The sequence below is a fragment of the Zingiber officinale genome, chromosome 5B (genome assembly GCF_018446385.1).
Source record: "Zingiber officinale cultivar Zhangliang chromosome 5B, Zo_v1.1, whole genome shotgun sequence".
Taxonomy (NCBI): domain Eukaryota; kingdom Viridiplantae; phylum Streptophyta; class Magnoliopsida; order Zingiberales; family Zingiberaceae; genus Zingiber; species Zingiber officinale.
The window spans coordinates 116,408,408-116,431,949 of record NC_055995.1 but is presented as its reverse complement, the minus strand read 5'-3'; the positions used below and the strand labels follow the sequence as shown (position 1 = coordinate 116,431,949).

General features: G+C 33.9%; 3 protein-coding genes across 3 annotated transcripts; all 3 read right to left on the bottom strand.

Annotated features, from left to right (window-relative positions):
* Positions 1-130: 130 nt before the first annotated feature.
* LOC121987761 (monothiol glutaredoxin-S3-like) lies at positions 131-989 on the bottom strand. Its single transcript, XM_042541493.1, has one exon. It carries the CDS (start codon positions 802-804, stop codon positions 304-306), a length of 501 nt encoding a protein of 166 aa, XP_042397427.1. The 5' UTR covers positions 805-989; the 3' UTR covers positions 131-303.
* Positions 990-5,741: 4,752 nt separating this feature from the next.
* On the bottom strand, positions 5,742-8,355 carry LOC121985473 (uncharacterized protein At4g28440-like). The gene is made up of 2 exons (XM_042538955.1): positions 8,020-8,355; positions 5,742-6,178 (listed from the first exon to the last, which is right to left on the bottom strand). Exons 1-2 carry the CDS (start codon positions 8,258-8,260, stop codon positions 5,988-5,990), a joined length of 432 nt encoding a protein of 143 aa, XP_042394889.1. The 5' UTR covers positions 8,261-8,355; the 3' UTR covers positions 5,742-5,987.
* Positions 8,356-8,672: 317 nt separating this feature from the next.
* On the bottom strand, positions 8,673-21,994 carry LOC121985472 (rRNA (cytosine-C(5))-methyltransferase NOP2C-like). Its single transcript, XM_042538953.1, has 13 exons — positions 21,725-21,994; positions 20,816-21,122; positions 20,310-20,457; positions 19,385-19,522; positions 19,088-19,150; positions 18,493-18,614; positions 17,431-17,665; positions 14,601-14,800; positions 12,021-12,121; positions 10,756-10,837; positions 10,499-10,563; positions 9,041-9,156; positions 8,673-8,943 (listed from the first exon to the last, which is right to left on the bottom strand). Exons 1-12 carry the CDS (start codon positions 21,862-21,864, stop codon positions 9,042-9,044), a joined length of 1,716 nt encoding a protein of 571 aa, XP_042394887.1. The 5' UTR covers positions 21,865-21,994; the 3' UTR covers positions 8,673-8,943; position 9,041.
* Between the last annotated feature and the right edge of the window lie 1,548 nt (positions 21,995-23,542).

Below are 23,542 nucleotides of genomic sequence, written 5' to 3'. Positions count from 1 at the left end.
CAACTGCCACCTACCACATGGATGATAATGATCAGCCTGCGGCTGTTTTATGCGGTCCCGTCGCACGATTCCGTTCCTACCGGCTACGACCATCGCACGTGCGAAGCTTTTGATTTTTGTAAAAAATAAATTAATTAATTTCCGATTTTTTAATATTATTTTTGTAAAATGACAAAGGCCAATTCCTTACATTACGATTAGATCGAATGGTCGGAAACGCATCTCGCCTCCAAAATTTACAAATCACGAGGCAGATTTACGGTAGTGATGCAAGTACATGGGGGAAAAAGGGCAAAACGGTCATCAGAGCCAGAGGGCGCCGGCTTGCTTCAGGATCGGCACGAGCTCGCCGGTGATGTGGACGGCGAGAAGGCGATCGAGCCCGCCGAGAAGCTTTCCCCCCACGAACACCACCGGGAGAATCAGAGGCCGCCTGAGATCCCCTCCAGCGACTTCGATTTCCGCCGCGCCTTCCGCCAGCGCCGCCGCCTCTGCCGCCGCCTCCTCCCCGACCTCGCACACCGCCGGATTGACCCCCAGCCCCAGCAGCAGCCTCCTCGCCACGTGTCCCATGCAGCAGCCCCTCCGCGCCAGCACCACCGCCGGATTCTCCGCCACCAGCCGCCTCATCCCCCCCGCGCCTTCGCCATCGCCGCCGGAGAGCGACGCGGAGGAGGAGGACGAGGAATCCGCCGGCGAAGTCGAAAGCCCACCCGGCGCCGACAGGGGGCGTTCGTCGGCGGCTTCGATCCCCGGAGGGGGGAAGCGCGGCCGCGCCGACAGGTACGGGATCGCTTCCTGCATCCTTCTTCCCTTCCCCTTTTGCCAATCGACAGGCAGGAAATCGAGGAGAAAATGAGTACACGGAAATGGAAAGGAGAACGTGGGGACGATAATATAGTAGAAGCCGCGCGGCGGGATGACGTCAACGCAACATCCTCCGACGTCATCGAGCGGTGGGAGTAAAATCCGTTCTGCTTTCGCGTAGGCTTCCCCGTCTTAATGACGTCATCACCATGCACCTGTCTGCCCCTCTTTGTCGTCCGCTGACGTCTCCGAATGATCGGCCGTCCTCGCCGGGACACCAAACACATCGGCCCACAGAATTCAGACGGCGTTCGCTGGCTTTGGATTAGATATAGAAGCCTCCGGTTCGCGCTCGGCTCGCGTCGGCGCCGATCCTCCGGTCGAGCGAAGAGATCCGACGGATCAAAATTCGGCACGTTTGGCTTAGGGCCTATCGGGTCGGATCTGGATGACGGATTGGGTCGAATTGCCGACATCGATTGACGTAGAGGAGCGACAGTTGACCACACGGATGAGGAGCGGGTCCACAAATATCAACCAAATTTTATGATTATTAGAAATTCGCCGAGTTTATCATTATCGGAATTCACAACGTCATCTCATACGTCATTATTATATAATTTTTTAAAAATCTAAATTTAATAATCAATTCATCAAAATATAGGCGACTAACATTACCAAATAATTTATATAAGAAAAATACATTGTACTTTGGAATTTATAAAAGGGTAATCATCTTGAAAAACACATATTAAAAAATAAATTATCCTTAATCTAAATCTAAAGTTATTAAATACTTTTCATAAAAAATATTTAATCATTATTAATTAATTAATATGATTTCAATGTACTTTACAATTTTATGTGACTTAATATAAAAATAATAATAAATAGACAGAGAGGCAGTAAAGTGCAATAATGTAAAATTAATGCAAATATAACTTTTTAAGGATTATTAAAGTATTTAAAGATTTTAATCTTATAAAAATAAAAGGTCTTAAATTCGCCAAATTGTCATACTCATTTTCTTTAAAAAATAAAGTCAAAATGATATTTTCTTTTCCAAAAATATCTTTACTTTCAATATTATAAAAAATAATTAATAGGATCCTTATAAATATGCCGTCTATAAGAATCAAATCATAAATATTAGAAGACAATTGTGCACCTTTAAAACTATTATTAAAAAATTAATTATTTCATTTTAATAAAATTTATTATACATTAAATACTATTATCAATTTATTAAAATTACTTAAATATTATTAAATTCACTTGATTAAAATTATTTTAAAATAGTGCGACCTAAATTCTAAAACATTGAATCCTAAATACTTTCATATCATAATAATCTTCACGTACTTATTAAAATTATTTAAACTTTATTAAAATTATTTTAAATTGATAAAAAAAATATATTTTAAAATAATTATAAAAATTACTTAGTAGCCGATCCTATGTAATGAGATAAAATTTAATTTTTATTGTATAAAAATTATTAAGTAATTACTATAAAACTATTATATTAGCTGTTACAAATTAAATAGATATTTGTTTAATAGTTAATGGTAGTTGTTATAATATGAATATTCTTAAAACATAGGTTTTTTTCTTGAAAAAAAATATTATAATTTGAGGCATACTTTCGATTTGCCCTTAAAAATACGAATGTTTTAAAAAGTAAATGTACCTTTTAATTATTATTTTTTATAATTTAATAAATGAAACGTACAATTTTATGTTGATAAAAGCAAATAAAAGCTGTGGCTTGATAGCTACGTCATCATGATATGCCCATGCTCCAACAGCATTCATAATAATGTCTCTCTGGCGATTCACGATAAGTCGCTCTATCAAAATTTAGATATTAATTATTAAATTTTTAAGGACAAATCTTGCATAATAATTAAAATATACCACTAAATCTTAGACTTTACGATATCTTAGATCTTATTAATACCACCGAATCTTCCTTAATTAATTATGTGCGGCTAAATAAATTAATCAATATTTTTAGTTCCGGATCATAGTGTCACGGTAAGATATCCATATTATTTTCCAAATGCCTATAATTCGAACCCCAACTACAATGTATTTACAATAATTTTTCCTCCAAATGAGGACGTAATTAAAGGATGTTGGACTTTTGGACTGACCGCCGCGTGTGCTTCCTGATTTATTCTGATGGCCAGTGGAAAACTTATGTGGAACCAGATCGATTATCCCAGAAATAATAAATGAGACTAACTGGAATTATTATTTTTTTTCTTAATTAATTAATTATTACAAAATGACTTTTATTTTAATGAAGCCTCGTGTTTGGTTAGGAGCCAATACATTCCAAGTGGTGGAGGCCAAACGACGAAATTAATTTATTATTGACACAGACTCATCATTTTTAATTTATTTTATATTTTTTAAAAAAAATATATATATATATATAATTTAATTTGGCAAAAATGTTTTTTATAATTTCAATTTCGCAAAATGCACATAATGTTTTTTTTACCAAATATTTTATAGCGCAAATTTATTATTTTTTCCCCAAATATTACGAAATAAAATATAGATACAATTGAGATTTATAATGATTGAATATTGATAATTTTAGTAAAAAATTGAGCATTTTGATTAAAATTTTATTACTTTATTGTTGATGCCTAACTCGCCCAACGGGCGAATATAAAATTAGTTTCTTCTATTTTTTTATTAAATTATTATTTTAATGAATATTCTCTTATCCTTATGAAACACTGAGTTTAGATTTTTTAAGTATGTTTTACTATATTAAATAGTTTTTTTGAAAAAACTTATCTTTAATTTTATATGAATCATGTTGTTCCATTATAAATGTGATGAAAGACTATAGATGTCTTCTTCAGTAGGTGCAAAGGTTAAGGTATGGAATATTATGTGTGTCTGAGTATGTTTTTTTTTCATGTCTTGTCATTGCACTAATAGTTAATAGTCATCCGTGATTTATTTTTTCTGTGTTAATTTAGGGATGAATTGACATAAATGATAGAAGCTAACGAATTATCTTCTACTATATGAAAGACTATAGATAAAATTAAGGATGACACCCTATTATTTCTAAAGCATAAAGAAATATCGTTTTATGATTTTTAATTAAAAGGCGTCTCATTCCATTTGTTACCCTTTAAAATAATAGTACCCCAATATCTCTAAGATAAGTATTAAATGGATTTAACTTGTTCAATAATATTCATATTATAATAATTATTATTTCGTACTTATTACACATATTGTAATGGTTATTCTATTCACATACACATTTATATTGTAATAATTATGAAATCGTAGTTACTACGATTTTATAATGGTTACAACACAGATTCAACTTACTCATCATTCATGTTTAGCAGTTAAGAGTCACCTCGGGACGGTCTATTAGTTACCGCATGAGGTGTTGCCATCATGAGATCTAGGATTCGAATTTCGACAAAGTCGAGGTAAATGTCTCCCTTATGTGCTAGTCATTATTCCAAAGGTTAGTAGTCATCCATGATTTACCTCTTCCGTATTGACCTTAGGATAAATTGACGAAGATACTAAGGATAAACATATTTATTTTTTACCATCATATTTAACAACTATGAAACTTTAATTACTATAGTATTTATAATCATTAGGATTTCATAGCAATTATCATGTGTCAGTCGATTCATAATTTAATACATATGATGGGAAAAAAAAGACATGCCCTTCTAATAATTTTAACAAAAAAGACCACATTTTTTTTTATTTTCAATTAAATTTACTTAACAATTTAAAAACGATTGAGATTTGATTGAATCGCAAGTTGAAATTTTCAAATAATTTTAGATCGCATAAAATTATTTTTTTTTTCAAAAGATTAAACTTCATGTAATATATTTGATGTTATTTCTATATATAATAGAACATAATAAACCTTATTTAATAAAAATTTAATGAGTTCAAAGAAAGGCATTCAGCAATTTTTCCATAGCTTTATTCATCTAACAAAGGCATATAAAAGCATTAGACTGGTAAATAAATAACAAAAGATGTTAAAAATTTTCTCAAAAAGAAGCATTATTTGTTGGTAGCCCGCGGTTTTGACGTTAACATTAATTGCGTTAAATTAGCCCTTGCGGATTTCATGTCTAAGTGTATTGAGCCTTGTGAACGTAACAAATGGAGGGAAAAATGTAACAAACGAAAAGAATAGTATGAAAAGAGAGTCGATGGATTCGATATATCCAAGATATGAGAAGTTATGGAAAAATATATCGATAGAGCAAAAAGAAAACAATCCAAGGGAAGCAAAGTAGGGAGGAAGTCTGCTCGAGGAGGAAGGTCGAAATTAGATTAGGATGATCTTAACTCCGGATGATCAAATCATCACCCAAACGAGTGAAAGTCAAAGAATGGTCAACACAAAGGTTAAACATTCCAAGCGCTTGGAACGATTCCAGACACTTGGATTGGGTGGCTACATCACCAAGAACCATTCCAGACACTTGGATTGGGTGGCTACGTCACCAAGAACCATTGTCGAAACAGTATCTACGTTAGTAGAATCCAAGTACCCGAATCACTTCCAGACACTCGCAATGCCCAAATCCGTTGATTATAATATTACCAAGTGGATCGACATCAACCGTTCTAGCCGCCACATCAACAAACAGGCACTTCGAGCACAATAACTATAAATAGACCTTGATGCTCAAGGTTTAGAGATATCACATTATATTCTAATTTCATTTTAAGTGATCGTACTTTCAATTCGTGTAAGGGACTTCTCCGCTCCAACATTATCGAAGGAGTTTGTTAGTGCGCTTCATTTTACCTTAGATTAGTAATCACCCAGATTATTAACAAAGTAAATCTCCTAAATTCTCCTTATCTGACAGAATCTATCACCAAATGCTAGCAAAACACCATAACCATGACGTGAAGGATCTAAAATAAATTGGATAATCAAGCACAAAATTATGTTTATTTCAGAATCTATTAACTGCATCATGAAACATCAACTGAAAGAAGAAAAAACAAGAGGTAGTGGACTAACTAAACAAGTGCAGTGTGCAGCAAATTTTGCAGGCCAAGATTCCTACAACTTCGTCACCAGGAGATGATGTAGAACTGGTGATCATTTTCTGCACCAGATGAGATTGCTCTCCGAGGTACAGTTGTTACTCTTCGGTAACATTCACTAGCTCGTACTCGATCAAAGACAGATTGTTATCCTCTTTCACGGTGAAATCAGCAGGATTGGTCACCTCAATGCGCCCCCATTTGTCTACGGCCAATCTCATTGAGCCCTTAAACATATCGATCTTGGCGTTCCGGAGAATGACGGTGTTGTCTGGTTTCATCAAATCAACTGCAGCAGAAGGGGAAAATATTAAATTCTTGAAGCAATTATCTTCTCATATAGAAAGTCTTCACTGAGACTTGGGCAGTGAAGAACATTTTAATGGCCAGTGAAGGATTTGATATGTTAAGCAGCAACGATTAAAATTAAACTGGCCGCGAGGAGTAAATGAATATGCTGGAAACCGAGTGAAGCTTTTTACTTGGGAGACCCAAATAATTAAGGTGGGTCATTCAACAGGTAAAATATGTCTCAAAATTCTTTAGGGGGGCAGAAACTAGCAAAAGCACACACTGAATAATAGTGAGGAATATAACTTCTAGATCTGCTGCCCAGTATGCAACCATGTAACATGCATGTTAAAAAAAAAGATACTCTGCATGCATAAGAAGGATGTAGAAAGACAGAAACTAATACAAATTGATGGAATGGCAACAAAAATAAAATTAGGTTTTCAATACATTCTTCAAACAAAAGAAATTGTGGGAGAAAACTAAAATGTTGATCATTTTACTCCAGCAACAGGTGTGAAGAGAACAAAAATATTACCATCTCTGAGAAGATAATATGCTGAATGCACACAAAACAAATGCAAGATGAGAGAAATTTTATCCCTAAATGAATCTAATCCCATTTTTGAACAATATGCAAGACTATATCACTAGTTGCTGAGAAACAGTATTCTATTTATTCAATATATGATGATACAATTATACACTATTTTGTCAGAGTGATGAAGTAGTGATAATGAAAAAAAAACACACTAAAAGAGTGCCTATTCTCAAAAGAAACTAAGATGTTAACATAATAATATATGACTATGGATTACAAAAACAATCAGAGTGGACCAAGAAATAATTAAAGTGAACTTAATGAGTGTAAGAGATAATTACTTTCCTTCAATCTCTACCCGGTCCACTACAATTCCTTCTAGGTCTACACTGAATTTTCCTGATCCATAGTCATATATTACAATCATAGCATTAGGTATACCAATTAGCTTTCAAGGGTGGCATGCATGTACCATTCATTTGATGGACTTCTTACTCAGATAAAAACAATAAATGTTAACTAAGGGATGCTAAGCAACCCTGTATTGACAGGATAATGAAATTTCTGTGGACTGAAACTTGTATTTCCATGAGGCCAAAGTAAACGCTAAGATGTAACAAGTCACCAGAAGATGTCAATCGAACTGCAATGTTATGCATGTATATCCTACACAATCTTTCATCGAGAGTTAGTATTAAACATTTTCAATAGTTTGATAAAGGATAAATGTTGTTGATAACAAAATATATCTAATCGTCCCTTTTGAATGAGTTATTAACATTTTTAGCTGACCCAAATAACTGGTATCTATCTCTTGCCATTAGCTTTGTTCAAGTTGCTCTTTATTGAGTGACTCAGCAAACGCATTGAACCTACAAGCAGATGATGGAAAGCAACCCCCTTTCCTCCATTTTCATCAGATTTATTCAGTATATCCAAAGACTATATGGGCTGTGTTTTCTCATCATTAATTTTACACACGTTACCGTCTCAAATAAGCCCTGAGTTCAAGTTTCCATATGCGCAAGATGGAACCTTTTTCAATTTCAAGACTGAAACTATTAGTAAACCAATCAATTACACTACTTGACAAAGTGGAATTCATGAGAGCATGGCCAAGTTTTGCATCTCAATCAGGCTTCTTCCAAGAATAGTTAAATGAAGAATTTTCTTTTAGGGAAAATAAAGGTCGAACTCCATCAAAATTGACATGTATCGCACGGTCATCCGCGGAAAGCGATAGGGTTTTGGCAACACACGAGTCAAATCAGAGAGCCCGGAAAGCGAAAAGAACGCACCTTGTTCGTTGCGAGCCGTGAAGACGATGGTCCCGGTCTCGTCGCCGATGAGGCACTCGGCGATCCTGGTGGGGCGCAGTTGACTAGCGGCGGCGGCGCGGCCCTTGTGGACAACGGTGTCGGATTTCAGCACCTTGACCGTGAGGGTGTGGCCGCCCGTCCCGGGCTTCAGCTGATCCACCTTCGTGAACACCGGCTTCCTCTTCGCGCCTCCTGCTCCCCCTTGCTGCTGCGTCGCCATGGCCACCAAAAAACCTAACCCTAGACCACTACCAAATCCTCTGCGATTCGTTCGTCCCGATCAATCATCGATGTGGCAAACGCCATCGCCATTAATCATTCGACAAGGCTCTTAAGTGGGCCCTTAGAACCCAAAGCCCACGACGGCCCACCAATACCTTCCTTATTACTAACCTTAATTGTAGTATTAAATTTTCATTCTAATATGTTTTTATTAGATTTTTTTTTGTTTTATTCGATTTGATTTTACACTTCTTAATTGGAAATAATTGTCTAATTATAAATTAGAATATATTTAAAGTAATAATTAATATAATTCTTTCAGAAAGGAAAATCATATGAAGATTTGAAGAGTTACTGCCAGTAGTGGATGTGCGCTATACATGTCAATGTGGATATTTGAACAGATGAAATTGATTTGAATTTTTTTTTTTTTTTTGAATAATGATTAACAACAGAAGTAGGTCTTAAGATCCAAAACAATGTGTGAATGATAATTCAGTTTGAAATAAAGAAATATTTTAGAAAATGTTGAACAGACGAGTGAGGACACTCAGATGTCGAATGATCTCATCTTTAGGCAACAATCTGGCACACTTTGGATCCTTCATGGCAAGGTTTTCTTTCAGCTAGTTGGATAGATTAGTTGGGGCGAGGAGAAAAATCAACAGATGAAGCATCGACCTACACAGAATTCGATTGGTTCATAGATGCGAGTTTACGAAAAACAAAACTTGGAAGTCATGGAGGCAAAGCTGATATGAAATAGGTTAATATTTACCTTAAAAATCTTTCTTGCCGACACTAAATTTTGCTATAAAAAACCCAATTGTATCGAGAGACGACGATGGATCGAACCTCTGAACAAGTTCAGCTTCATTTTCTGTTAGCCAATCCCTGCAAGAATAAACATATTCAAAATCTAATCAGAAACTGCCACAAAGTTAGGGTTAGTGGTTCAAATATATACTGTTTTTATGACTTTTTTCCCCTCAACACACACTACAAGCGAGGGAAGGTTACAAAAGACGGCCAATGTAAGCACCATATAGGGTCTTTGTGCATTTTATGGGATAATCTATTTTAGCCATTTAGTCTCGACTCTTTTAAATTTTCACTTATTTCTCCTTAAATGATACAATTAGTGCTGTCAATGAACCAAGCGTTCATGAATAAGTTTGGTGTTCAGTTTGGTAAGAATCTATTTATGTTCATTCAATATACATAAGATTAATTAAACAAACAAACTTGAACAGCTCGTTAAACTAAATAAACAAGCTTGAATACATATGTGTTCAGCTCGTCAACGTTCGTGAACAACGTTCGTGAATAATGTTCGTGAACAACGCTCGTGAACAATATTCGTGAACAATGTTCACGAACCATATTCATTAATAAAACTCTTTTCAATATGCTAAATAAATAATAAAATAAAATAAATAAATTTAAATTATCAAGCTCAATAACCAATCAAACACCTAAAAGTTTCAAACAATCAAACAACCTTGAATTGAGAACTTGATAATCTAAACGAACCAAGCTCAAGTCAAGCTTCAAACAAGATCAAGCTCATAAAAAATAAACCAAGCCAAGTTTGAACACTCATTTCAAAAGCTTGATTCATTTTAAGCTCGACTCGACTCGGCTCGGCTACCTTATCAAACAAGTTTGAACACCCCAAAGCTCGGCTTGGCTCGGCTTGGCTCGGCTTGTTTACAGCCCTAGATACAATATAGCACCAAAACAATATCTCATAGAGAAAAAAAATCACACAAGAATAGAAATCTCACATAGAGAATTGAAAGAGAATTTAAGTAATCAAAAGCTGAAAAATACATAGGGATGATGACAATTTTATAGAGTCAATATCAACAAAATTACTCTGAAAACATTATAATCCCAATATCCATTTACCAAATTAAAATTTTCATTAGTAAGGATGATGGTGCAAGCAAAGTAACCATAATATAAACGATGGCTACCTCACAGGTCACTTAATTTAGCGAACATCAACAGCAATGGATGTACTAAGCATCCTTGCTTCACAAATTTTGCGAACATCGATAGTCATAGAAGCAGCATCAAAGTTACATACTATTTCAATCTATTTGTGAATCGAATTAAAAAAAAACTGCAGTGGTGCCCAAGAGTGAGTACAGCTATGTAACAAAAAAAATTAATTTGTACATTTGTGAAACCGTGGACATGTAACCATAGAAGAGAACAGAAAGGAACTTACTCTGCATATTTTTCCCCCAATGGTTTGTAACTCCCAACTATACCGTTTCCTCCAATTTTTGGGTGCTGAAAATTGTCAAAATAATCAATTAACCAAAATGCAATGCATGACTTCACTGACACAAACACAGAATTGTCAAATTAATCATGCTATCCAAGGCCCAAGATGACAAGCCTTGATTTCACAAGAAAGCAAAATTTAAGCACAAAAACCTACTTAAGCATGCTAAAAGGAGTAGGCTATGAAATTAAGCTTACTTGTGATACCAGAGATAGACACTTGTACTTATCTAGAGCATACCGTACCAAAGCCTCATTCTCCCCTGGGTTTATTGTACACCTAGAAGGAAAGTTAATGTCATCAACAACAGAATAAGAATTTTCTTATTGCATCAAGATCAATAGCAGCACCTATATATATATAGCAGCACCTATATATAACATACTCTTATAAGAACAATGTTCCGCCAAATTTTAGGCTTATCATTGGAAATAGTTAATAACTTTTAACTATACAAAAATGACAAAAAAATAATCAAGAAAAAATAATTCATAATCTCAAGCATATAATCATGCACATACAAAATTTATGTTTCTAGATTAAAGGAGCATGTGAGGGGAAAACTGGCTTAAAGGCAATAAAAAACAACGCCACAGCATGTCAGATAGATGTATATTATTCAAGTGCCAAAAGTAATATTGTAGCACATGCTTAGCATTGCCTTATGATGCCTATATTCTTTACCACATAATCAAAGGCATGCTCACCACACTACAACAGAATAACTAAATAAAGATATTGAAATGTTAACGTGACACTGAGAGATGCTCCTTGCATGAATGAAGTATTGATTGATTCCAACAGAAAACATTGGAAATAGCAATAAGGTCCAAGTTAACCAAGAAAGTTATTTGCACTCTTGCAGTACATGATAAGTTGCTCATCTCTAAACTGGGATGCCATGCTTTTTCGTGTAGCTTGCAGAAGAACCAAAACAAATTATGAAGGTTCTTCAGCAGAATCAAAACCAATTATGTAGTTCAACTGACTACATGCTTCCAATCAATAAAAGGTTATAAAGTTGTTGCAAGTTGTAATGGCCATATATGCTAAGCTGTAGACAACGAATCTTGTTGTCAACATTTTTTTTCAAATATCTCAGAATCACAGAATTTGAATTTAGATTTCTGTATGTTTTCCAAACACAGTTATGGTGACTTTCCTAACATAGTTTGGCAATTAGCAAAGTTTCATGGCCAAATGAGGCTCTAGCTATTATATAGAGATTATATGATATCCACTTGATAACCAAAACATGAACTTAAATTTCCGTTCCCCTACTGTAGATCTTTGAGGTTTCTTAGCATATTGTGCATAAGGAATATCAATCATGACACGTAGTTTAACATTATAAAAAATGCTTAGTCACTCCTGGACGAACAAGTTATTATTTGGTTAATGAAATACTATTGCAATAAAAAAAATTAACAAACTACAGAATATACTGAGAAAAAGCACCCACGTAGAGTAAACAATCACTCCTCCTGGACGAACAAGTCGAATAGCTTGGTCAAACATTTTCCTTTGATACTTTCCATGATTTATCAGAGATTCCATTGTTTCCTGCTAAATGCATTATGTTAGAATTTGCTCTAAAAAATTTAAAGGTAACTATCTACGATAATAAGACACGACTAGTCGTCACATAAATTGCTTGTAAGCATGTATAGGAAAAAAGTTGATGAATTCAAACTTAATTAAATTTACCATACATGTGTATTTTATAACTTTAATCAATACAATCATCAATGATTAATCATGCATACTTAGAGATAGTTGCAACTAATTTTTAAACAATACAATCTAGAATCAAACTTAATTTTATATTTAAAAATTTAAAAGGCTTTAGTTTTTTTTAGTGGACTTTTTGATGCTATATATTCATTTAAGAAAAAACAAAAAATATGCATAGAGTAATAATTCAAATAATTGATTTGCAAAATAAAAAGACACACTTACAGTTTTTTTAAAATATGAACTACATACTGTGTGTCTCTCTATTTATATACCCTTTATTCATGAGATTGTTAAGAAAAACTGATTACCAAATTGAATCCTTACAATCAAATTGCACATAAAAAGTGGGGAAGGCACACACTCAAAGAAAGACGTATCAATCAAAAGCATTTAATTAGTTTCAATAATTAATAATAAGCATTGACTCAGTATGTATTGAGATTAATAGTCATAAATTGTAATTTGTTTTTATATAAATAGTTGAATGGGATTAATTTGATTCGAGTTCTAAATTTTAAATGGTTTGTGAAAATTAATACATAGGATTTGTAACCCTTTTTTTTTCAAGAATTGACCTTTGCATATTGAGAGATTATTATGGCATGATTAATGTTGCTTAACAAAGATTATTATTTTCTATTTTACCATATTCTGAAATGAGAAATCCATGATTATTGAATATATATGGTTATAAATTGACACATGCCTTATTAAAATTTCAGAACAATGGCAATGTCTAATAACATTAAAATCTCAGAAGAGTTAAATTAATACTAACATGTCACTGGTAGGACATGTGAGAACATTATGAGCAGGATTTGTGTCAACAAAAATCTTAAGCACTCTATAAAAAGCTTAAGTGACAACAAAAGAGGGAGAGGGAGATGGTGAGGGTAGTCTTTCATACATTCATATTTCTGTGTGCATGTGAAAAAAAAAAAGATTAAAGGCATTAGTTAAAAAATGGCAATACTAGAATACAACTTGTATTCTGCTGTACAAAGTTGCTTCACTAAGCAAATATCTAAATATTAAAGACACAGTCATAGTTACAACAACCAGATATTAAAAGTAAAATATGTGACAATAGGGCAATATTAGACTCGCCTCTACACTGGGATGTCTACAATCTCCCATGCTTATGCTTAAAACTTGACCTAGAGTTCAAGTCATGTGACATGAGACTCAATATTGGTTATACCAACATGGATGCAACCATTTCCAACAGCTTGATTTGAAAACAATTGTCACAATACATTTAGATGAAAAAATATAGCTAACTTGTTAGGCCCAACCATTAGCTCAAAATGTTTAACCTCAAGTTAATAGTACCTTGCTCATCTAAACTTTAAATCTTCTGATGCAGGACTAACATAGGAGGACCCAATCTTCAAAGGGATATAACTTTTGACTCGAGACTCGAAATCAAGCTCTATCTGCGCTTTTCGAATTTAAAAATCTACGTTTATTATTGAAGTTTGGGCCCAAAAAACACCGTTTAGGTCCTTTTCGAAGGATTTGAACATATTTTGTTATTTTCAATAATTTCTATTTTTATGGTATTTGGGATATTTTTGGTATGAAGGGCATTTATGGGTTAGGGTTTGTCTATATAAGCATCATGTTTTGATAATTTCTCCATGTTAGGATTTCTGTTATAAATTTTCTTTTCTGATTTCCTTCTCAAGAATTGAGGTCTATATATTAAGATTTCTTTCCTTCCTTTGAATCTAAGGATCTAGAGTCTATATAAACGTTTGTTTAGTTATTTGAGGAATTATCCTCTATTCTGAATACAACTTTTTATTTTTTGGTAAAACCTAAAGACCAGTGGTTTTCTCTTTGTTTTCGACATTTTCTCTTCTTGACTTCTCCATTTTCCCTTCTCGTTAATCGCTATTCTACTCGACGTCATCTTCTTTATTAGCTCACAATCAAGATTAAATTTAGGTGCTACAACAATGATATTCCACATGAAGATAGAGTAAATTGTATTTATCTACTTGGAGTTATCCATCTTAACCCTAAAATTTCCACTTTGTACCCTCTCTTAATCCTAGTTCTTGTGAATTTGCATGCATGAAAAAATGAGGAACCTTTTGCTTGATTAAACAAAAATGTTTTACTTGTTGTCCTACTTAACATAACCTTTATGAGAGCACTTCATGCCATTTAAATTTTCCACATGGGTCTAGAGTGAAGATTTTGAATTTGGAAGCTCATGGAATGGCCTCAAGTACCAAGGAAAATAAAATTTATCAGAGTGCAAGAATCATTTCGCTAAGGAGTTTATAGTGAATATTACCTCCCCAACAAACAAACGAGGTCTCAAACCTAGAGCAGAACATGGAGCATCAAGAAGAACACGATCAAAACTGTTGGGCATAAAACCTTTTGATTTTACAGCCCTACCACCCGTGCATTGATTTCTTCCTCGTCCATTTTTCAGTTGAGAGCCATTATTCCTTTGGGTGCGATTTTCCCCATCTGCCTCTCCATCACTGACTAAAGAATAGGATCGACTGGGTTAAGCTCACATTCACAGAAAGTGAAAGTTATATGAACATATGATCATAACACTACAAGTTCTGCAGTACAACCATACTATAACATTTGGTTAGAATGCAAATATTATTGCAACTCAATCCATGATAACCAAATATCAAACTGAATCCCTTATCTTTTCCAGCTAAATATGTTATATTAATTTGCCTCTCCAACCATTTCATAAACTACTATTGGTTAATTTACAAGATGTCACCGAGCATACAGAAAAAAGCTTTGTTGATTTTTCCTCATTTTATACTTGTACTTCCCTATGTTTTTAGGCATGGCATTCTCTCTTATACAACGATTCAAATCACTAAGACAAGCTTAATTGGATATAACTACAAATCAACAAACAATAGATAGATAGAACCGTCAAGTGATTGGCCGGAGTACTTTGGTAGCCTTTAGTGTGCAGGCTCTTGATTCCATTACCATAAATATTCAATGAGTTCTCTAAAAAAATTTAAAATCTAGCTGCAATAAAAACCCATGGATTAGAAACAACTCGACTCCACAATTTAAAATCATTCAAGGACATTGGAATTTCTAAAAAAACAAGAAAATACTTTTTCTAATAATATTACATGGAAAAGAAGTATAATCAAAATGCCAATGCTGACTTTCAAGTGTTTCAAATGAAATTTATTAGACAGCCTAAATCTCCTAGATAATGTTCATCCTTCTTTAGAAACCCTGGATTCTTATGGCTTGTCAACTTGGGTGGATTATAATAGGGAAGATCTAAAGAGGGAAGGGGGATGAATAAGGATACAAGCACATAGATGACCTTTTTTATCGTGCAACATGCTCCTCTCCTTCCCTTTCTCTCTCTCATTATTCATCATTTCATCCACCCAACTAAATGAGACATTATGAACCATTAAAGTCATTATGACAATGCACCGTAAGGTGCACAACTAGAAGAACTTTCTTCCAGAATCCAGCAGGATTGCCATTTTTCTGGAAATAACAAGTAAAATGTGTTTGTATCGTGTTAGTGTCTAGCGTCATCAAGTCCTCAACCAAAGAAATAGATGTGTCTCAAACAAATGATACAAAACTCTTTGATCCAGTTGCATAGACCAAATAACTAAAAAATGGACAAGGACAAGACGGTGGACATCCATAACTTCAGGTAAGAGAGTCCATAATTAGGATTCAGCATAGACAATAGACATGGACATAGAAACAAAAAAAAAATCTACTGAAATAACAAAAGAATTCCTCATCATTTTTTTTTTGTTCAAGCTCATTTGGAAATCATCATCTAGGGGATTTACAGACATAAATAAAGATTTCAATTAGGTGTAAAGTTGACAATCATTCAATATGATCACCAGCTAAGAAGGCCAAGAGGACATATAAATGCAGAGAAAGATATTTGATGTCATGGACTATTATTGTTGTTGTTGTGAGGCTCATATTGTTTATCATTCCTGTTTCTTCTTACAACTGGAATGTTGTGTTGTCAAAATCAAGTTTAAATTATTATTTCATGCCATTGTTTCATTCTCTATGGTTACGGAACCATTCTATGCCGACACCTGACACACTTCAACGTACTTCTAGAGTAATAAGATCAACTTGAATGAGTTTTAATCTTATAATCCACTTCCACTAAGCTCATTTACCCCTTAACATATACTTGTAGCAACTATAGAGTCAGATGAGTTACAATTTCGGAGCAACCAGTAACAAAATATAAGGTCAATTAATGATTATGCCTTCTTAATATCAGAGCAATTGTCACGCATCATCTGGAACACTGATTCTTATCGCATCCTGTTGAGATTAATCCAATAGTATTTCAACACATAATAAATAATGCTCTATTTAATCTTCCCACAACATTCTTGATTGACACTATGAGCTGAACTTGAACTGCACAATTAAAGCTAAAATCGACATAGGTAGATGACACATTTTGGTTTCCTAGATCCTAGCATCCCTCTTTGCTACTGATAGTGCTCTAGATGATGCATTCCTGTTTCTACCTCCCCTCCCTTTTTAGTATTACATCTCCTCCATGTAACCGTCAGGCGAAATTAATCGGTAATTACTGTATGTTGGTGTTTCTCCCATTCCCCTCCCCTCCCCTCCCCTCCCTTCTAAATTAATCGGTAATTACTGTATGTTGGTGCTTCTCCCATTCCCCTCCCCTCCCTTCTTTTTTTGTATTTCATCTCCTCCTCATGGCTAACAAACAAAATCGAAGGTTAGGCCATCAGAAGAAAACCTTCTTCTTTTAGTCGATTTCTGATGGTACCGGCTGAGTAATGACTGATCAATACTATTGAAACTGTATCACCATGAACAGAATATCATTTGCTCATGCTGACATAGCATCAGTAGGGGCCGGTGACCAAAATGATACATGCTGGTTGTGCTAACCAATACAGATTGACACTTGAAACCCTGGTCAATAGTGATTGGGAATTCAAGAATATTGTACTCCTTGGAATGTGAAGAACTGCTGAAGAAATATTGACAAATGGATGTTTGCGTGTTGTGTATATGTGTATATCCCACTTGCAAACACATCAGAAAACAAATGACAGGATATATTACTGGTTAGGAGTTACTACCTGTTAGTGATGGTGAATCATTGATGCTGCATGTTTCCACATCAATGCTGATTTTATCACCTCTAATAAAAGTAGATGAGCTTTGGTCTATTGCTGGAACTCCTGATTCTTCATTGTTCACATGTGTTGTGCAAGATATTGTTTCATTATTCACAACAGATTTAAGTGCATCGAGCTTATAAGCCTTTATACAAGATAAATCCATCTCGGCTACCAGTTTCAAAATATCCATGACCTGAAAGTGTTATATACACAGGTTATGCACTGTGATCGTACTTCTGAGTCAAGGTGAGGATGAAGGAGTCAGTCAAATAAATTTCCAATTTAGTGGTCACATTGATCAACAAAAAAATTTATTAGCTAAATAACTACATTTATATCATTACAATGGAAAAACAGGCAGAAAGAACTAGAGATATTAGATGAAATAATCGTCAAAGGAAAACATCAAATGTTAATGACACAAATCAAACGAGATAAGACAGAGGTTTAATCAAAAATGCTGTACTGGGTTAAACAAACATTTGAACCAAAAAATTTTGAAGCACTTAAATTTTTCACAATCTCTCTGAAATCTAATGAGTTTCCCATGTCATTGTTTGAACAAAATCCACCATTTAGATGAGTAACATTTTCCGTAATAAAACATAAAAATATATGAACAAAAGACTTCTGATCCATGTACTTGATTATTTATAGCTCCTACAATGTAATAAATACAAAGTGATATCCCGAAGTAGCAGGAAACTACTTAGTTTCTTAATAATTAACTTTATGTACCACAACAGATAATTATCTCTGAACCTGTCACTGCAGAGTCTAGGATAATCCTCAACTAAATCCAGGATAATCCTATACCCTTAATGTAAAGCTTAAGTATCTAAAACAAACATGATCAGGAGATTCAGTGACAGCTCTAAACAAAGAAATACTCTAAGTTACCAATCAGCACCAGGGCGTTAGGCTATCACTTGAGGCACCAATAACTGGTGTAACTTGCATAAGGTCAATCATACCCAACCACATGATGAAATCCATGGACTCAAGGGCAAGAAAGTTGACCTTATTATGAGATCTATCAATTGCAATAACCTCGCCTTTATTCCTCATAAGAATTGCAATGGCAGTTGTTTTCCCTCCAGGAGCAGCACACATGTCCAATATTCTTTCACCTTCTTGAGGATCTAAAGAACAGAAATATATCTTTGCAAAAATTAGTAACTAAAGAACTTGATAACTCACAGCATAAAAAAACTACCTATAGCAGCTAAATGATGTTTATAACTGGAGAAGTATGATTCCAGCAATAAAAGTTGGATACTTTAATTTACTTCAATGTCAGTAGAAGCACCTTTAGTATCTGCATAAGGTATTTCCTTCCATAATCCATGAGGTTCACAAACTAGAGCAGGAAGAATACAAGATACAACAAAGTTCTTTTATGCTAGTATCCTATAAATGAAATATCAAGCCATAAGTATTCTTTCTTGTTTCACAAAAACACAATGATCCAATGAGAACTCTAGGATTGCTTTGAAAAAATTATCAAAAAAAAAAATGTAAATACTAGAAACAATTGAAACACTAAGGAAATAAGAGTGTTACTCTGAAATCAAAGACAAGCAAAGAAAACAAAAACAAGTAAATTTATTGATACCTAAAACACAAGCCGTAACAATGCTGGGCAAGTTTTGCAGAAATATTTCTCCTTCGAGTACATCTAGCCCGAGAAAAAGCAGAAATAAAAGTCACAAAAAAATATATGATTTGACAAACTCTGTTTGATAAGCTACTTTGAGTTTGAGTTCAGCATGTCGCAGAACAATGAAATGCAATATGATAATAATTGGCATATGCAGACAGCAACAAGATTTCTAAAAGAGTTTAGATTAAGATGAGAAATATAATTGGTAGTATAACACTGAAGAAAAAATTCATTCATATATTAGCATACTGTAAAATGATGGAAGCTTGTACACTCGGTTTGTCATCTCCACAGCAGTCCCATAAGACACACGGAACATAGAAGCCCTTGACAATGAAGCAGTTCCTTGGCCAATATACAGGCCATTTCTTTCGTGATACTGAGGATCTGCATTTTTTTTATTGCATAAATATAGATTCACTCTGTTACATAAATGATGTCTTGAAGGAAACTAAAAAATAAATTTAAATTAAAAGATACAAGATTAAAACAAAACGAGCAGAAAATTAATAAAAACGTTCAAAAAAAACAAGTAGACAAAAACTTCTTAGGTAGGCATTCATGACAAGGTTCATATTTGCTTACACCAAAAAGACTTGGAAATTATGCCACCACAATTAGCATACATCCATAGTCACCTCAAACAAATCAATATCAAAAATAAATTCATGGAAGGAAATATTCTTAGCGATTAAAATATTAAAATCATGCAAACAGAAGCAAATTAATGCACTCACTACAGTTACTTTGTAACAGCATAGATAACAACAAAATACAAATTATTAAATTAATTCGAATAGGTAAATGTCAAGAAAGTTCCAGAGAGAAAATGACTACAAATGAACCACATGTACAAGCCTACTGCATCAAGCCATCAACTACAATCGATCATGACAAGAAAAGATCGAAGATGCATTGCTACAAATTAAGTAAAATCTCAAAAACGACTTGACATTTGGAATAACCAAAGATAAGTCATATAGAAATTCATGTTATACTGGCATACTCAATTAGAAAACTCCAGGTTTACAGTGATGTTAGAATTAGGCCAGAGACCATGTTAAAGATTTTTTCTGGCAAAATTTTCCTTAATAGTGCGAATTTAGTGAAAGATAAATCTATAGACTCATTTGAATCTCATAAAGTTCTTGGTTTATCAATTGGCATCATCGACCTGACTGCGACCCTTGTAAAACAATTCCTCGTGTAAAACCAAAAGCCCATCCACCATCTGAAATTGGCTGTTCCACAGCAACTGACACAGCAATCAGATCCCCTTTTTCAACATGTGAACTGCAAGCCAAAACACCAGGAACATATACCTGCAAATCAATCAGGACAATTTTTTTTGTATCATAATTTTCTTCATGCATGATCTTTGTTGTCAACAGATGAAGATGGGTATTTCTGTAGTTAGACTCATGTCATTAATTATAAAAACAAGAAAAGGACAAAAAACGGTATTTTAATGTAAACAAATTCACAATTGGTTGCATTATGAACTCACAAGTTAGATTTTGAATTAAAAATTAAGTGCAGATATTTTTCAATAAAATGGTAAAAAAATATATAGTTTATATGGAACGCAAGGTAAACTGGAGAAAATGATTACAAAAATATGACTGTTGCAAGATAACTAGATACCAAAGAAGTTTTAACTGTGTTATTAAAAAAATGTACCTGAGCTCCACGAAGAACTGCCTCAGCACATTTGCGACTCACGATTACTTCTTTCATTGGTTGGCAAGAATCCATGTCATACTTAAGCATATGTGGTCCGGAACCTTTAACAAACACAACATGTTCAAGACCAGGATAAGGACACCTAAGAACGGAAGCACTTTGGCTTCTTTCTTCAGATGCTTCTACTTCTGTTGCATTACTTTTGGGTCTTTTTTCATCTAGAATGGCAATTAGCTTCTCAATAACTGCATCAGTTGTAGATTTCAGAGTGTTCACGCGAATACAAGAATAGGAAGAAGGGTGCCTAAAAAAATTAAACTGTGAATACCTCATGTTTAGGAGAAGTATACCCACTAGTTAAGTTCAAGTGGGATCAGTAACCACGGAAGGGCAACGCTTATGCATAATGAAATAAATTGATTCGAATAAAGAAAAATTGGGGGAGATTCTAACAAACTCCTAAATAATGTTAACAAAACACTAATTAACAGTCCATTAGACTTCAATCACAAACATTAGGAACGCTGATGAAAGAACAATTGCCCATTCAAATGTTATTAATCAGCGTCTCATCCTTGCAGAACAAATACAAAAAGGCAAAGTTAGGCATTTAAATTTTCTCTTTGCAGAACATATCGACTAAAGTGACAGCCAAATTATGAAGATCTCCTGAAAGACCGTAGTGATTTTACCAATTTCGCATGAATATGTTTATAATTATTCAAAATAAAACAAAATCGCCATCGTACGCTGCACTAGTAAAGGTCTCGCTCGGATACCATTGAATTAGATTTCAAATAACAAAACGGATTGCCATAAAACAAAAATGCGAAGTATAAAAAACAAATCGCAAGCATAAAAAACGCGAAGAGCTGAGTGAGAGAGTGCGAGCAGCGAAGAAATTACGTCAGCGATTTGGATATCTGTGCGAAGCGTTCAGATCCATAGGCCGTCTGAAAGTACTCCTCGACCTCGGGATTCCAACGAATCGAGGGGTTGTAACTGTAGCGCTCCGGAGGAGCAGGAGCGGAGGAGGAAGAATCCATCTGCAAGGTTGCAACAGTTTCTATTGGAGGGGAACAAACGTGAGACACGAGGGTTCGTCGCGGCAGAGCTGTTGCGGCGGCGAAGAAGCGACGCCGAGACGACAGTCCTCGCGTTCTCAGTGACTGGAAACGCATAAGAGCGGAAGACTACTATGAATTCCATGGGGCCGCTCTTAAATGGGCCTACATTTCAAAATGGGCTCAGCTTTCTGTTAACTGACATACGAATATATTGAGTTGATAACACAAATTTTTTATAAAAATTAATCATCATGCACATGTTTAATATAATATATTGAAATCATATTGATCTTTTATAATAAAATTATATTAATTAAAGTATTTTAACATTAAAATACTAAAGTAGAATTATTAGTAAAATCATTAGGATAAGATTCCCAATTGTTTGGATTTTCAGAATCAAGAATTAATTATTTGGATAAGATTCGTCAGACCCATGCAATAGTGCGATAATGTAATGGACTTCCCTATAAAACAAACTACTGTAATGGACTTCCCTATAAAAAAATTAATTTAATTTAATATTATACTTATATTAGTAAAAAACCTAAGAAAATTATATTTTTTTAACGCCTAAAATATTTATAGAAGCTTCTTTTATCATAATGTTGTCAATTCTAAGACGTGGGATTAAAAAGAACTATATTTTTTTTATATAAAACAACCAGAGAAAATTAATGATGAGAAAAATTCATAATAATGCGTCGCAGCTGAATCTCGAACTCTAGATCACTGATTGTTTCATTTGTGGAATTACTAATAAATCTTTGAATTATTTTTAATGTGAATAGAAAAAAAGATATTAATGTAAATTCATTTTAGACTTCACCAAAGTTAGTTAATATAGTTAATAAAGAGGGAAGATTTTTAATAAAATAATAAGATAAGGATAAATTTAAAGAATCAAGAATCCTCTTATAATTTATAATTTAGTAGGTGAAGAAAGAGACAATTGAATTATTTCTATCAAACATTCCTATTTATAATAGAAGACGAGAGAATTGAAAAGTGAATTATTTGATATTTTATTTCTATCAAACATCCATATTTATACAATAGATTAAGCTGTATAAAAATAGAAAAATATAATGATTCATCAATCAACAATCAAATCAAATGAAATCATCTAGTATAACATCTTTCCTTAGATGATTGATAGAGAATCCAACGTTGCCTCATTAAAATCTTGTCAGTAAAATCCAGTGGAAAAAATCTAAATGAAGGAAAAAAGAGTACAGTAATAGATAGATACTCTCCTTGATTTCAATCACTAAAATTTTTTTAATTGAAGGATCTTTATCTTACGCACTAATTTCTTAGATGTTGACGTCAACAATATTTTTGTGAATAAATCAACTGTATTATCTCTAGAACGAATTTGTTGAACATCAATATCACATATCTTCTAAAGTTCATATGTAGAAGAATTTTTGTGGAATAGGCATTGTTCTATCCCCTTAGCTTTAATATAGTCTCCCTTTAGTTGTGCAATGCAGGCACATTATCTTCTAATATAGTCGTTGGACTATCTTTAGTTGTTGTTAGTCCGGATGATTTGTGAATATCTTCATGGGTCTTAATCATATACATTCTCAACTTGTTTCATGCATTGCATTAATAATTTCATATTGATTTGACAATGTCATTGTTAAAGCTT